Source organism: Neoarthrinium moseri (genome assembly GCF_022829205.1).
Source record: "Neoarthrinium moseri strain CBS 164.80 chromosome Unknown scaffold82_Wmoseri_CBS_16480, whole genome shotgun sequence".
NCBI classification, from domain to species: Eukaryota; Fungi; Ascomycota; class Sordariomycetes; order Amphisphaeriales; family Apiosporaceae; genus Neoarthrinium; species Neoarthrinium moseri.
The window spans coordinates 50,995-64,941 of record NW_026055196.1 but is presented as its reverse complement, the minus strand read 5'-3'; the positions used below and the strand labels follow the sequence as shown (position 1 = coordinate 64,941).

General features: G+C 55.7%; 4 protein-coding genes across 4 annotated transcripts; all 4 read left to right on the top strand.

Annotated features, from left to right (window-relative positions):
• Window positions 1-338: 338 nt before the first annotated feature.
• JN550_012245 (uncharacterized protein) lies at window positions 339-2,099 on the top strand (the record flags this gene model as incomplete). The annotated part of the gene is made up of 1 exon (XM_049310701.1): window positions 339-2,099. The coding sequence occupies one exon, from the start codon at window positions 339-341 to the stop codon at window positions 2,097-2,099; it is 1,761 nt and encodes a 586-aa protein (XP_049165777.1).
• A 1,749-nt stretch (window positions 2,100-3,848) lies between these two features.
• JN550_012244 (uncharacterized protein) lies at window positions 3,849-6,360 on the top strand (the record flags this gene model as incomplete). The annotated part of the gene is made up of 2 exons (XM_049310700.1): window positions 3,849-5,381; window positions 5,437-6,360. The coding sequence occupies 2 exons, from the start codon at window positions 3,849-3,851 to the stop codon at window positions 6,358-6,360; spliced, it is 2,457 nt and encodes an 818-aa protein (XP_049165776.1).
• Window positions 6,361-7,708: 1,348 nt separating this feature from the next.
• Window positions 7,709-9,665, top strand: JN550_012243 (uncharacterized protein; the record flags this gene model as incomplete). Its single annotated transcript, XM_049310698.1, has 3 exons — window positions 7,709-7,927; window positions 7,984-8,091; window positions 8,160-9,665. The coding sequence occupies 3 exons, from the start codon at window positions 7,709-7,711 to the stop codon at window positions 9,663-9,665; spliced, it is 1,833 nt and encodes a 610-aa protein (XP_049165775.1).
• A 3,330-nt stretch (window positions 9,666-12,995) lies between these two features.
• Window positions 12,996-13,733, top strand: JN550_012242 (uncharacterized protein; the record flags this gene model as incomplete). The annotated part of the gene is made up of 2 exons (XM_049310697.1): window positions 12,996-13,385; window positions 13,452-13,733. The coding sequence occupies 2 exons, from the start codon at window positions 12,996-12,998 to the stop codon at window positions 13,731-13,733; spliced, it is 672 nt and encodes a 223-aa protein (XP_049165774.1).
• Between the last annotated feature and the right edge of the window lie 214 nt (window positions 13,734-13,947).

Genomic DNA, 13,947 nt, shown 5'->3' with positions numbered 1-13,947 from the left:
TTGCTGGGCGCCGCCAGGTCGACTAATTAGTTTTCCCAAAATTGAATTAAGACGATGCAATTCCCATTTTGACTGTATACTGCTGTAGACCGTCCAATATCTTTGGGGGCCGTGATGCACGGAGTTTGTGCAGGGAGTTAGTGATACTGGCACCCTTGCCCCCGGGACCCGTTCGGAGCTAGCCGGTTTCTCGCAACAAAATTTCCAGACCTCCAATTGTCGGCAACGATAGCGTCATCCAGCTCTATCGTTCCACCACCCACCAAGACCGCAACAATTTGACTGGGGCGTCACCCATGGGTTTTGCTCATTGGAGGCACGGGGCCTGAATCGGGATCATGAATATCCTCTCGTCTCTGGCGCCGCCGTCGAGCTTCCAGATTGGCATCCGGGCCGTCTCCCGACAGAGCGAACGGATACTCTACACAGCCTCCGCCCGCCAGTTTGCGACCGTAGCCCGGGTCGCGCCCTTCAAGACAGGATGCTGCGGTCGTAGTACACACGCGGTTGGGCTTCTGCGTCCCTCCAGAGCCCTTCGGTACGAATGGACGCAATCCCATGGGTTACTACCGCGGACAACGGTGCGGACGGCCTTTACGTTTCGCGCCATCGTTCACTACAGTCTGCTGCCCAACGACTACGAGGATGCGAACGGGCTCGCTTATCGGAAAGAAGACCTCACCCAGACCGAAGTCAACAAGATATTCGGCGCACATATCACGGCGCGAGATGCCAACCAGCTCCTCAAGATAATACACGGCCGGAGGGTTGCCGGCACGTTGGACGACCCGGATCTCCAACAGAATACGGCGCATTTCCTGGCCGCGGACAAGATCAAGGCGTTGGAGTACCTACGCAAGAATATCCCGGTGGACGAGGTCATCAACGCCGGGCTGCGCGCCGAGGACGAGTTGCGACTACTGGAGGAACAAGAGTCCGAGTTCAACAGCCAGGAGGCCGAGGAACAATTCGAAGAGACGAGTCCTCAGAAGACTCCTACCGCAAAGGAAGTCGAGGAACAGAGGCTGGCACCAACCGGGAGACTGCCAAGACAAGACGACTCCGCGTACGGAGAGGGCGTCTTCGACCGCATCCGCAAGCGCAATGAAGCCAAGCACGCGGCCGAACAGGAGCGCCTCGAAGCTGAGCGCATCAAGCGCGAAGAGGAGGAGGCTCTAGGGAACATCGGAACGCTGCAGACCCAGCAGGCAAAGCCGAGGGAGCTGAGCCCGTTTGTGAAGAAGTACACGGAGCGGGCCACTTCGAGCCTGGCGGAACCACCGAAGATGGCGGCTTGGGAACGCCTGCTGCCCACGGCGGCATTCGTGCTCCTGGTCCTTGGAGCATGTGCCGTCCTTGCCGCTTACTACACTCCTCCTAAACGGAACTGGCGGATGTGGCCGGACATACCTCCCGCCGCCGCAACGTGCATTGCGTTGATTCTTGGTAACTTTGCCGTGTTCGCCCTGTGGAAATTCCCGCCGGCCTGGGTTGTGTTCAACAGGTACATGCTGTTGGTCGCCGCGACTCCGCGCCCACTGCAGGTCATCGGCGCCATGTTCTCGCATCACCAAGCAACACACATGATCGGGAACATGGTCGCCCTGTGGTTCTTTGGCATCCGGCTGCACGACGACATTGGCCGCGGCAACTTCCTGGCGCTCTACTTTGCCTCGGGCGCTGTTGGTTTCCTGGCCAGTCTGTCGAACCTGGTGCTGTTCCGCGGCCTGCAGTTCACCACGCTCGGGGCGTCGGGCGCCGTCTACGGCATCATGGCCGCCTTCTTCTGGCTGCACCGGGCCGACGAGTTCAAGATCTTTGGCTACCCGCCGGACCCGTGGTCCGGGCCCACGGGCGCCGTCTTCCTCGGCCTCATTGTCGGCCTGCACATCTGGGCCGGCCTGTTCTCCAGGAACGCGGCAGCGTTCACCTACGACATTGCATCGCACGTGGGAGGCATCTCGGCCGGCATGCTGGGTATTGAGTGGATTCAGAAGTCCATGGACAGCAAGGCCGCGGCCAAGGTCAAGGACGACAAGCACAACAGCATGGACGTGCTCGGTAAGGTCGTTGAGCAGAAGCCCAAGACCGACAACTAGACCCTTGCGCGAGGTTGATTGTAACTATAGACCTACTGCACAATACGGCAGCTTTTGTGGGCAGCCAAGCGACTTACTATTTGGCACGTTTGGATAAATCTTAGACATGTACAATATTCGCCGGATATCACGTCCTGTATATAGAGGCGAGCCCCATAACTTGGCTGATGTAGAGCATATAATTGCCATGGATGCTATTTTTAAGCTGCTCAACTTCACACAAGACGGTCGAAATCAAGGCGCGATAGAAGTAGGGCTGGCCTGCCCCATCGTGCCCGCTGTTTCCTGGTTCCTAGCAGGTAACGGAGATTGTTTCACGATGACATCCATAGTTACCTACTCACAGTACCGTATAGGCGCACATGGAGCATTTACTGGGCCGTGGCACGATAAGAGATGCCGCTAAAGCCGACTTGGCAGCCTGTAACGTCATTCAACTCAATCCACTCGAAGGGCTTTGGGATGCGGCAGGGATGGCACGTGCAGATCCGTCTCCACTGAAAATTAAGATGCAGCGAGCTGCCTCCAACTCCCGTCCCAGACAACCAGAGGCCAAGCTCGTCAAGCAATTCTAGGCACAGACCTCGGAAAGGACGGGTACCAGCAGCGCAACATCATTGGCGATGCCTCAATAGATTCAATCGCAAGCAACGGGGCTCTGCAGATGCACTGCCTGGACCGGATGCCAACCAAGAGGGCGACAGCCTGGAAAGCTGTGGGCGACGGCGGCCTCCTCAGCGATCCGTCGAAGTACTGAAACCATGTCCCTTTGCAGTCCGAGTACCTTCGCACTCCTACACAGCAACTACGGAGCATGACCCCTGTTGCGTTTCAATTGAGATGAGCTGATAGACATGATGACATGGAGCTGGGGCCACCGAAAGCAGAAAGAAAGCAACCCACCAATCTCTTGCAGGGAGCTGGAGCTGGGAGCTGTAATCATACCCGGACCATGGTCACAACACAACACGCAGCAGCAGGTACATTATTTGTGTTGCTGTAGATATTCTATTCAGCCATGACAATCATCACCGAAGCCAAATCAATGACCGCTCGATTGGGAGTAGACTCGGTAACTATCGTATGTAGCATCAATCTCATGGTGGGCTGTGACTGCGCTACACACAACCTCTACCCTACGTGGCCCTGCACGAATCGTTGAGCTCAAGTCGGGCCATAGATATTGAAACATCGTGCCTTTTAGCCAACTTTAGCAACCCCCAATCTGACCTTGTCGTCTTGGCACACGTCTTTCCCTGTTCTTCTGCGCGTCGCCCTACCAACAGTGGGCCAAGGGCCTGATCCTCATCCAACCCGCCCGTCCTCGTTGCCAATCCATCGTGGTCTGCGCGCCGCCGCTCCCTCCCCCATCCAGCAGCAACAGATGCAGCTTTCGCAACCCAGCCTTCACTAGTCGGCACATCGTGGCATCTTGTCTGTGACAAGGCGCATCTCCCTCCTCGTACGGTGCTCAATCTCCCTGTTTGGAAGCATACTGCATTACCTTGGCTCTGCCTGCGTAAACCTTGATCACCTACCTGCCTTCCACGGAGCTTGATTCGACTTCCTATACGACTGCCGCCCCGTCGCGAGCGCCGACGACCTGCAAAACACTTACTCACCCACAGCCACAGCAGGGGCCGAGTCTGCGCAATAAAACCCTTCTCGAATTCCAAGGAGCTGTCACTGCAGTTTCTCGTATTGCGATCCGTAGTCGCATTCTTTGTTAGTCGACAGATCTTGTAGAGGATGACGTCCCAACCACACGAACACGACCTCGAGGTCCCCGGGGACGAGCGCCCCAACCCCTACCGCTCAGAGAGCCGATGGCGACACCAGGAGTCGACGGCTTTTGCTCGTCACGCCGGCCAGGCCCGCGATCCGCACACGGCCAGCGCCAACACTCAAGACCTGACCAACTTCCTCAACTCCACGAGAGTCGAGAGCGACAGGCCCCCCACCGGCGGCACCGGCAACTTCACCCCGATCGTCATTGGCCCCGATGGTGCTACCGACGGTGTTGGCGCTGTTAGCGACGGCAAGGAAGTCGTGTGTGGGCCCTTGTTGAACTATCGCCGCCAGGAGGGCAACGTCTGGTATGGAAGTGTGCTCATCGTCACCAAGGGCGGAGGCAAGACCCAGAGCTTCCAGCCCACGCTGCACATTGGACGTGTCGAGGTCGCCGATCAACAACAGGGTCTTGTCGGAGAGGGCGCCGCTGCCAATGGGGTGTCCCAGGGCAACGGTGCGGTTGAGAGCCGCCACGGAGCCGAGGTCCAAGGGAACTGTCTATACTCTGATCCCCGAAACACCTTTTGGCAGTTTCACCTCAGGTGCGACATGCTCGACACCGAGACCAAGTGGGCATACTCGATCTCCGATGTGCGCTACAAGAGCTCCACCCAGCCCGTAACAAACTACTTCTTCATTCCTGCCACGACCGAGTCGATGAGGATCATGTTCCACTCTTGCAATGGATTCAGTGTTGGCACTGACGAGGAAGCTTGGAGCGGCCCAGCGCTCTGGAACGACGTCCTGCGCCGGCATGCCGAAGCTCCCTTCCACGTCATGCTTGGAGGCGGCGACCAGATCTACAATGACGGGATCCGTGTCAATGGGCCCTTGAGGCAGTGGACTGACATTGGCAACCCGAAGAAGAGGAGGGAGTACCCGTTCCCCGAGAAGCTCCGAGCAGAGTGCGACGATTACTACCTGCAGAACTACATCCGCTGGTACTCAACCGAGCCCTTTGCGCAGGCCAATGGACAGATTGCGCAGCTCAACATCTGGGACGACCACGACATCATCGACGGGTTCGGTTCTTACGTGAACGAGTTCATGAAGTGTGATGTATTCCGCGGTATTGGTGGCACTGCTCACAAGTACTACATGCTGTTCCAGCATCACCTGGCACCCCCCACCTCAACCTATACCACCTCTGCGCCGCAGACCATGGAGGCCGGAGACGCCGTGGACAACGCCCAAGTCAAGGACACTTTCGTTGCGCCGGCTACGCTGCAAAACGAGCCTGGATACATCATTGGTAGCAGACCCGGCCCGTATGTTGCAGAGCACTCCATGAACATGTTTTCCAGACTCGGAGCCCGCATGGCCTTCCTGGGTATCGACGCTCGCACTGAGCGTACCCGTCATCAGGTCAACTACCCCGAGACATATGATCTCATCTTCCAGCGCGTGCGAGACGAGCTTGGTGCCGCTGCACAGGCTGGCAACCCTTACAAGCACTTGATCCTGCTCCTGGGAATTCCCATCGCGTACCCCGTAAGTAGAAGCCCCCTAGTATCGTGAGCAGTCGGGAAGCTGACAACAACGGCAGAGGTTGACCTGGTTGGAGAACGTATTTTCCAGCCCGCTCATCGCACCAATCAAGTTCTTGAACCGCAGATTCGGTTTCGGTGGCGGCGTCTTCAACCACTTTGACGGCAGTGTAGATTTGCTTGACGACCTGGACGACCATTACACGGCTCGGACTCATAAGAAGGAGCGTAACATGTTCATTGAGCGGCTGCAGACCATTTGCTCCGAGTTCTCGATCAGAATCACGATTCTGGGCGGCGACGTGCATTTGGCGGCATTGGGACGATTCTACTCGAACCCGGACCTCCACATCCCAGCAGACCAAGATCACCGTTACATGGTCAACGTGGTGTCGTCGGCAATTGTCAACAAGCCTCCCCCGGCCGCCATCGCGAATCTGCTGGCCAAGCGTAACAAGATCCACCATCTGAACCCCGACACCGATGAGACCCTTCTGAGTCTGTTCAACAAGGACCCTGGCAACTCGAACAAGACTGCCAACTCAAACCATGTTACGATGCCCAGTCGTAACTACGCCATCATCACGGAGAACTCGCCCAACAACCACGCCGCTGCCACAAATGGCTCTGCCCATGCAACAAACGGCGAGACCGCTGAGCCCCAGTTCGACGGCAAAGATGGCCATTCGTTCCTCCACAAGGGCGAGCTGAGCGCAGGTACGCAGCACAAGGCTGCTGCGCCTGCGACTCACGGCAAGAACAATGACGGATCACTCGACTGTGTTATTCGAGTTGAGATAGATCAGCACGACAAGGACGGCCACACGGAGCCGTACGGCCTTACCATCCCTGCGCTCAACTACGAACCGGGCAAGTACACGGAGACACTTGCGCACCACCGTCCTCACCTGCACTCCTCTTCCAGACCGAACACGCGGCCTGGCACCGCCTCAGCCGCGAGCCAACACACAAATCGGCAGTAAGCCCATGGCGGCCCGCTGGAAATCCTGGAAGACAAGCGAGTCGAGTGTCATTGTTGTGATTTTTGTTTTTGTATGCAGATTATAGGCACAGCACGACGAGAAAGAAAAACAAGATACCAGAAAGGGAGGGTGGATTTGCATGTATTACTCATACCCGGGCTATGATGCCCAACTAATGAAAGGAGCAGACGGATTGATGGCAAGGCTTAAGGTGCTTTTTGTGTATTACTACACGGCTGATAGTAGAGGGAGCTTGGTCTATTACATGCAGCATTCGTTCCTATTGTCCCAATGAACACGTTTTTATTTGTCGCGCATCCTCGTATCTCTCTGCGTTTTTCCACCACTTGGTCCTGGTCTGAGCCGGCTGTCTATCGAGGACAGGATATCCAAGCCAATTCCATAAAAGACTAGTTTGCCATGGTAAGCCGAGCTTCTGGGGCAATCTCTCAGTCTGGCACCAGCCGTTATCGTGAAGGCTTCGGCAATGCGAGGCTCAGGATTGCTAACTCACGCTAGCAAGACCCACCCCGCGAGCGCACTGGATACAGTTGCCCGAAACGGTGCAGCTCAACCTATGGCGGGTGGCTGGCTAGGTTATAGCTATAGCCTCCTGAGATCTGGAACGGTATAGTACTGGCGGAAGCTTGTACAGGAGCTCGTATCGCCGCCCGCAGATGCCGCAGTGCAATGAAAAATAGGCTGGCAAGACAAGTTGAAGCAGACAAGAAAACGGCCTCGAGATTTCCGTAGTCATAGGCGTAGTGATATTGCTCATCTCGTCTGTGTATCCTTCGATGCATGCAGGGCACCGTTCTTCCATACCGTGGCCGCCACCACGGAGCGGCCCCCCGAGTCAAGGACGGCTCTGCACTCCGACCGCCGACCATCGGCGCCCATAGAGGTACCTGAAATGGGCCCAGAGGCTTGGAGGAGGCCTGGAGGCCAAGCGATGAGCGCTGGGGACCCCACCATAGCTGTCGGTTCGAGTCGCCGAACCCCTGTCACTGGCGCTATCGGCCAGTGGTCCAGTGCCCCGCAGCCGCGTCTTGTGCCGAAACAAAGCGAGCGAGCTATCGAGTCCGGACAGCTTCATAAACTCACAGCTGCAGGACGTCTTGTAGTGTTCTTTCCTGCCTGTAGACATCTATAGCGAAGAGACAGAGCCGGGCAGATATCCCAATTGACACGCCGAAGCTTCTTCCCTGAGACGCTCCCCGAAAACAAGCAACCGAGGGCACCAGGACTTACACGACGCTCTTATCAATCAACCCCAGCTTCCGGGTCGACGAGCGCAGCGATACCTCGCGGTTCTCACTACAGCAATCGCAAGAGGCTTCTGAGCAAGATGACCTCTGCCGTTCGCAAAGCCAATGGCGCCGGCCTGGCGCCGCTGACGAGAGCATTCCAGTCGGGCCTGTCGTCCACGGGTCGGACTGCCGTTCACTGCTCCCGCCAGGCTGCTTCTTTACAATCCTCACACATCGTCACAAGGTCCCTGAGCTCGACGAGCAGGATGGCCAACCTGGCTACCTTCAAGATCCCCAAGGTGCTCAATGAGCCCAACGTAAGCTATCCCCAAAGAGAGCAGGCAGAAATAACCAAAGACTGACGCGGCGCCAGCATCACTATGCCAAGGGCTCTTCACAGCGACAAGGCCTCACGGCTGCCGTCGAGTCTCTGCAGTCCAAGCTCCCGTTACAGGTTCCCCTGGTAGTGGGAGGTAAAGAGGTATGATCAAGGCCCCCTCGGTCCCGGGAAATTGGATCCTTGAAGCATCCGCTAATAGCCAAGTACAGGTCAAGACATCAGAAACCTCGAAGCAGTTCAACCCTTCCAACCACTCCCAGACTGTCGCCGAGTACTCCCTCGCGACGCCTTCGCACATCAACACCGCTATCGAATCTGCGCTGGCTGCTAAGCCGGCGTGGGAGGCTCTCCCCTTTGCTGATCGCGCAGCCGTCTTCCTCAAGGCCGCCGACCTAATTGCCACCAAGTACAGGTACGATATCATGGCAGCCACCATGCTCGGCCAAGGAAAGAATGCATGGCAGGCCGAGATCGACGCGGCCGCCGAGCTGTGCGACTTCCTCCGCTTCAATGTGTCGTATGCCGAGGAGATGTACGCCCAGCAGCCGGCCCACAACGCCCCGGGCGTCTGGAACCGAGTCGAGTACCGTCCGCTCGAGGGCTTCGTATACGCTGTCAGCCCCTTCAACTTCACTGCCATTGCTGGCAACCTGCCTGGCGCCCCCGCCCTACTCGGCAACGTTGTCGTGTGGAAGCCTTCCGACTCGGCCATTGCCTCCAACTGGTTGCTGTACCAGATTCTGCTGGAGGCTGGTCTCCCTAAGGACGTTATCCAGTTCGTCCCAGGCCCGCCGGAGGAGATCACCAAGGCAGTCCTGGCTCACAAGGAGTTTGCGGCGCTGCACTACACCGGTAGCACGGCCATCTTCCGCAAGCTCTACGGCCAGATTGGCGAGGGCACTGCTGAGGGTCGGTACAAGGGCTACCCGCGTATCGTTGGCGAGACGGGCGGCAAGAACTTCCACCTCATCCACAGCTCGGCCGACATCGAGAACGCAGCCATCCAAACTGTCCGCGGTGCCTTCGAGTATCAGGGCCAAAAGTGCAGCGCCACTAGCCGCGTCTACGTCGCCAAGTCCATCTGGCCTCAGTTTAAGTCTAAGCTCGTCGCCGAGACTGAGGCACTGAAGCTTGGCCAGCCGTGGGAGCACCAGAACTTTGTCGGCCCCGTGATCCACGCCCCATCATTCAAGAAGCTCTCGGGAGTCATCGACGCTGCCAAGGATGACCCTGAACTTACCCTGCTGGCTGGTGGCAAGTACGACGACAGCAAGGGGTACTTTGTGCACCCGACCATCTACGAGACCTCGTCTCCTACCCACAAGAACCTTTCTACCGAATTCTTCGGCCCCATCCTGACCGTCTACGTCTACGACGACGCGGCGGGCGCCGACCCGACGGCCGCCTTCGCCGAGGCTTGCAAGCTCGTCGACTCGACAGGCGATTATGGCCTCACGGGTGCCGTCTTCGCGCAGGACCGCAGCGCCGTCCTCCAGGCCGAGAAGGCCCTGCGCAACTCAGCCGGCAACTTCTACATCAACTGCAAGAGCACCGGCGCCGTCGTCGGCCAGCAGCCCTTCGGTGGCGCCCGCGCCAGCGGCACGAACGACAAGGCCGGCAGCATGAACTTCCTGACCCGCTTCATCAGCGCGCGCAGTTTGAAGGAGGAGTTCGTCCCCACCACCAAGGTGGCGTACCCGAGCAACGAGGTCTAGATCAGCTGAGGGTTAGGCTATGTAAGTACCGGCAGGAGTTATATGTGGATGGCGGTCACGGGGCTTTCACTGCGATCATGAGATATGACACCTGTCTAAGAAGACTGTTTACTACCGCTTCTCGGGAAGTTCCCTCCCGCCATCGGTTCAACGGGCATATGTAAGCGGGCCAGCTTGCTTTGGCGTTTTGTGGCTCGGCATTTCGGACTTTATCTTTTTACCATAGCTTTGTTTGCGAATTACAGAGTGGCTAAATTTTGAGCCCATCATCTTAGACACGTTACCCATATGTTCTGCGAGTGCTTTGGTGACTATTTCCTAGGTGATGGAGTGCGTTGGCTGGTAATGACAGACGCTCACGCTCAGTAAGAACTCCAGCACACGGTGTCTTGAAGGGACAGGGCAAGCATTGCATTATATGCGTAAATATCGCAGCATACAGCTTGAAAGGCCCAGGTGGGTATACGAATCCACTTGATCAATTTTTTCTATAAATAATATATAATAAAATAAAATAAAAACTTGATTGAAATTATCTAAATAACCCTATTAGTTCTTTCAAGTACGGGCTGGTATACTGTAAAATATTATTTTCTTTACACTTCTGACAGGGCTATAGGTAACCAGTCTAACAATCACAGGTCCATTGGCAAGGGGGGTCCACTCGGGCCGTCCATAGCTAGCGCCCGGGGCCCGATCACTTACTTATTGTGAATAGAGTCTCTTGCATGGTCGCAATGCAGAAGTGTGGATTCGGACGCCAAAGAAAGAGGCTATACGGGCGTGGGACCGCCAGAGCACCGCACGTTGCTCTCTGACTGCCCCCGTTTCGCTGCATTGTCCTACGTCTGGGACGCGAAGCAATCCCCAGCAAGCGGGGTGGGCAACGCAATCCAATGTGGAACGACCAGATTCGCCATCACTCCCAATTGTGTCGCTGCGTCACGAGCCGTACGACGACGCCAATCCGCTGTACTGAGTCCTTGGCTTCCCATTTGGGTCGATGCGCTGTGTATCAACCAAGCAGACACTCCTACTGCCATGGCGGAAAAAGCGGACCAAATTCTGCTGATGGAAGAGATATACCAATGGGCTGAACCGGTATACATATGGCTGGGCTCGGGCAATCCCTCAATTCATGCCGGCTTCGCGACGCTCAAACGTTTCTTCTCCGCGTGCAGGTTCCGGCGGAGTACTCAGAGTCTACCATGGGTCTGGGATACGAGCCGCCAGGAACGTTGGAGGAAGAGAGTCAGATATATATGGGAAAACGCATTCCTTCAACGTGCCATATGTCAGTCCACTCCCCCATAACAGACCCTTTTTGCGCACACCGCTAACTAACAACAAATATGTGTTGCAGGCTACCGACTGGTGATGTGGGCGCTGAAGCGGGACGTCACTGAGCCCCTTACTTGGCCTCCTCCCCAGGAGTCAGTACAGATACAAAAACTGCTTGAGTGCGAGTGGTTCACACCGCGCTTGGACGTTCCAAGAAGCCGTGCTCGCTACCAATCCTACGATGCTGTATGCCGACATGACGCTCTCATGGATCGACTTCTTGTCAGCCTTGGCGATTGGGTTTCCGAGACTTCTCGCGGGGAGCCCAGCACATAGCCTCGGCATGGCCTGGATGAATATCCAAAGACCTCATCACTGGCAAGGTATCCTCAAGCGACGCCCACCTCCATCGAGGCGAGACCGCAACCGCACTTCGGCCGGGTGCGTGTCAACCTTCCGCCAATATCTGGATAAGGCGGACCCTGCGTGCTCTCGAGCGTTTACCTCAGTGCCTGACAAGCAAGAAGATACCTTCTTCTGTCATGTGGATGAGTATCTCTTTGTGCTGCACTTATTACATATCTTTGCAGAGATGCTCCTATGGGCAGTCATCTTCCTACCCACGTACTACTTTCTTTTGCCCAAGCTTAATAATTACGAGGCGGGGAAGTGGTGCTCTGTTCACCGCTCGCTTGTTGTCTTTTCTACAATACCTTTCTGGCTTTTCGCTACATCCATGAGCTTTGTTTTTGCCGAATCTCCCCAGCGATCATCTGAAAAAGTACAGAAATTACGTGCCATGCCTTTGATTACTGGCTTGAACGTGAATAAAGAGCGGAAGACATGTACGGATGATGCGATTGTCACTTCCCCGATCGGATATTTGCTCTCATCAAGAGAACCTGCTGGAGCATCAAGTCTGGAGACTGCAACAATTCTGCCGAGCAAGACCGTGGTACTGCAAGCCCTGATGAGAGAAGTCAGAGAACGTGACAGTCCACAGTCCTGCGACAGGGCCTACGCCTACTTCGGTGTGTTGAAAGCGATTGGATTCAATGTACCGCAAATTGATCATTCGCAGAGCCTCGATAGGGTATATCGGGACTTCCTCAAAAGCCTGCTGGGCTCGGAGCCATCGCTCGTTGGGCTGATTGTCGAAGCCAGCACCCGACGGGGTGAGAATTTCGACGCAGCGTCATGGGTCTGCCACTAGGGAGGGAAAGGCCAATCTCATTACCTGATTAGCCCAGCGTATATCTATAGCACTGCCGACAGCAACGCAACCCCGGGTTCGCGTCCCTACGTCAGAGTCTCAAGCGATGGGTGCCTGCTTACCGTTCGCGGTTTCTGTAGTGACCATATAGACTACTGCTCACCTCGACTGGTCGCCTTTCTTGAATCAGATGTTATCGAAGGACTCAAGGCGGACTCGGCTGCAGGCCAAGCTATACTTGCGTTTTCCGAATTGTTTAAAGCGTGCTACTACGGCAAATGATGTTCATCGACCCAATACCTGTGTGATCGACAGCAGATCCTTCGAGGAGCAGGGAGTATTCAAGATAGAATCGATTACGAATACGTCAAGGGCTGCATATCAACCTTCACTGACAAAGCCAGATTTATATGTACCCAGGCAGGCTACCGAGAAGTACACGTCGGGTACTTCTATACCTAGGTACATCCCTAAGATTTCCCCCTGTTGTGGGGCTCTTCTGTCTAGCTGTTGGCTCTGGCTGCATAACACAACCCTGTAGTGGACAACCCTGTCTGTCGAATGCAGGGAAAGGGCCAGCAGCTGGATACGTAATCCGGCCCTTTCAGCACTCTTCCCATCACGGCCCGGTACGGGAGCCGGCCACTGGTGTGGTTACACGGCAGCCGAAGTGGAGTTGTGAAGTCCCTTACGTCTCTCTCTTTTGCCTCGGCCCCTCCGCAAACGCGGCTCTACCCCTGTGACAAACTCGACTGAAAAGGACTCTAATCAATGGGTTTCTCTGCTTCACCTATGCTACCTTTGGCATAGCAAAACCAGATTTCATCGTGCCCTTCATGCCGGCCGACGAATCTAAGTCTCGACTCAGCGAGTCGGCGTACAACTCGCCTTACTCACGCACCGGTGCCCCAGGCCCGCATCCCAATGTTGATCCTTACGCACTTCTGCGAGGCCGCGCGCTGTCGACCCTGGAGGCCATGGGATTCGATCCCGAGACCATGGTCGAGCGCGGAGTCCTTTGGGCCGAAGACCAGGACCCTTTTGGCCATGTTACACAGTCGCAATACATGCATTTCATAGGCACCTGCTTCCATCGCGTTATGGAAAGCTACGACGAATTCCTCACCGAGAAAGAGTACGATGATATGATTAAAGCCAGGTCCGTTATTCCTGCCGTGCGGAAATACAACCTAGATATCCGTAGGCAGGTCCAATACCCTGACTCAGTACGTTACGTTTCTATAAAATTTTGGCGGCTTTACCAGAAACTCCTTAACTAAATTGATGCACAGCTTATTGTCGCCTACCGACAGGATCGTATTGAACCGACCCGCAACTCTGGTACGACCATTCTTTTTTCCCTGAAACAGCAAGCCATCGTCGCCGAGGTAAAAGGTTCCGTAACCTATATGAACGCCGCGACTGGCCGTCCGCTTGACATCCGCACCCTTGGCGGTGGATGGCACAAGCTGTACGAGGGCTTTACTACCAAGTCGCACAAGGCAGCTACCCTCAAGGCAAAGTGGGACAACGAGCATCCCAAGACTCGATCTAGTGCACAGTCGAAAATCTAAAGGATTGCCAAGCCATGTCAAGGGGATTCGAGGATGGAGGTTGGTCCGTCCTGTTTATGGTCACATTGGCGTGGCTGTATTGGCCTATATGGTATGAGGCCGGTGCGGCAATCCTTCTTCCGGCATAGATTGGAGCAGTCAAAAGCCTCTCTTTATCTTTGGCTCAATACTTTTTGAAGACCTTGAGTGCAGTTCGAGCTGAAGTTTGAGAGCC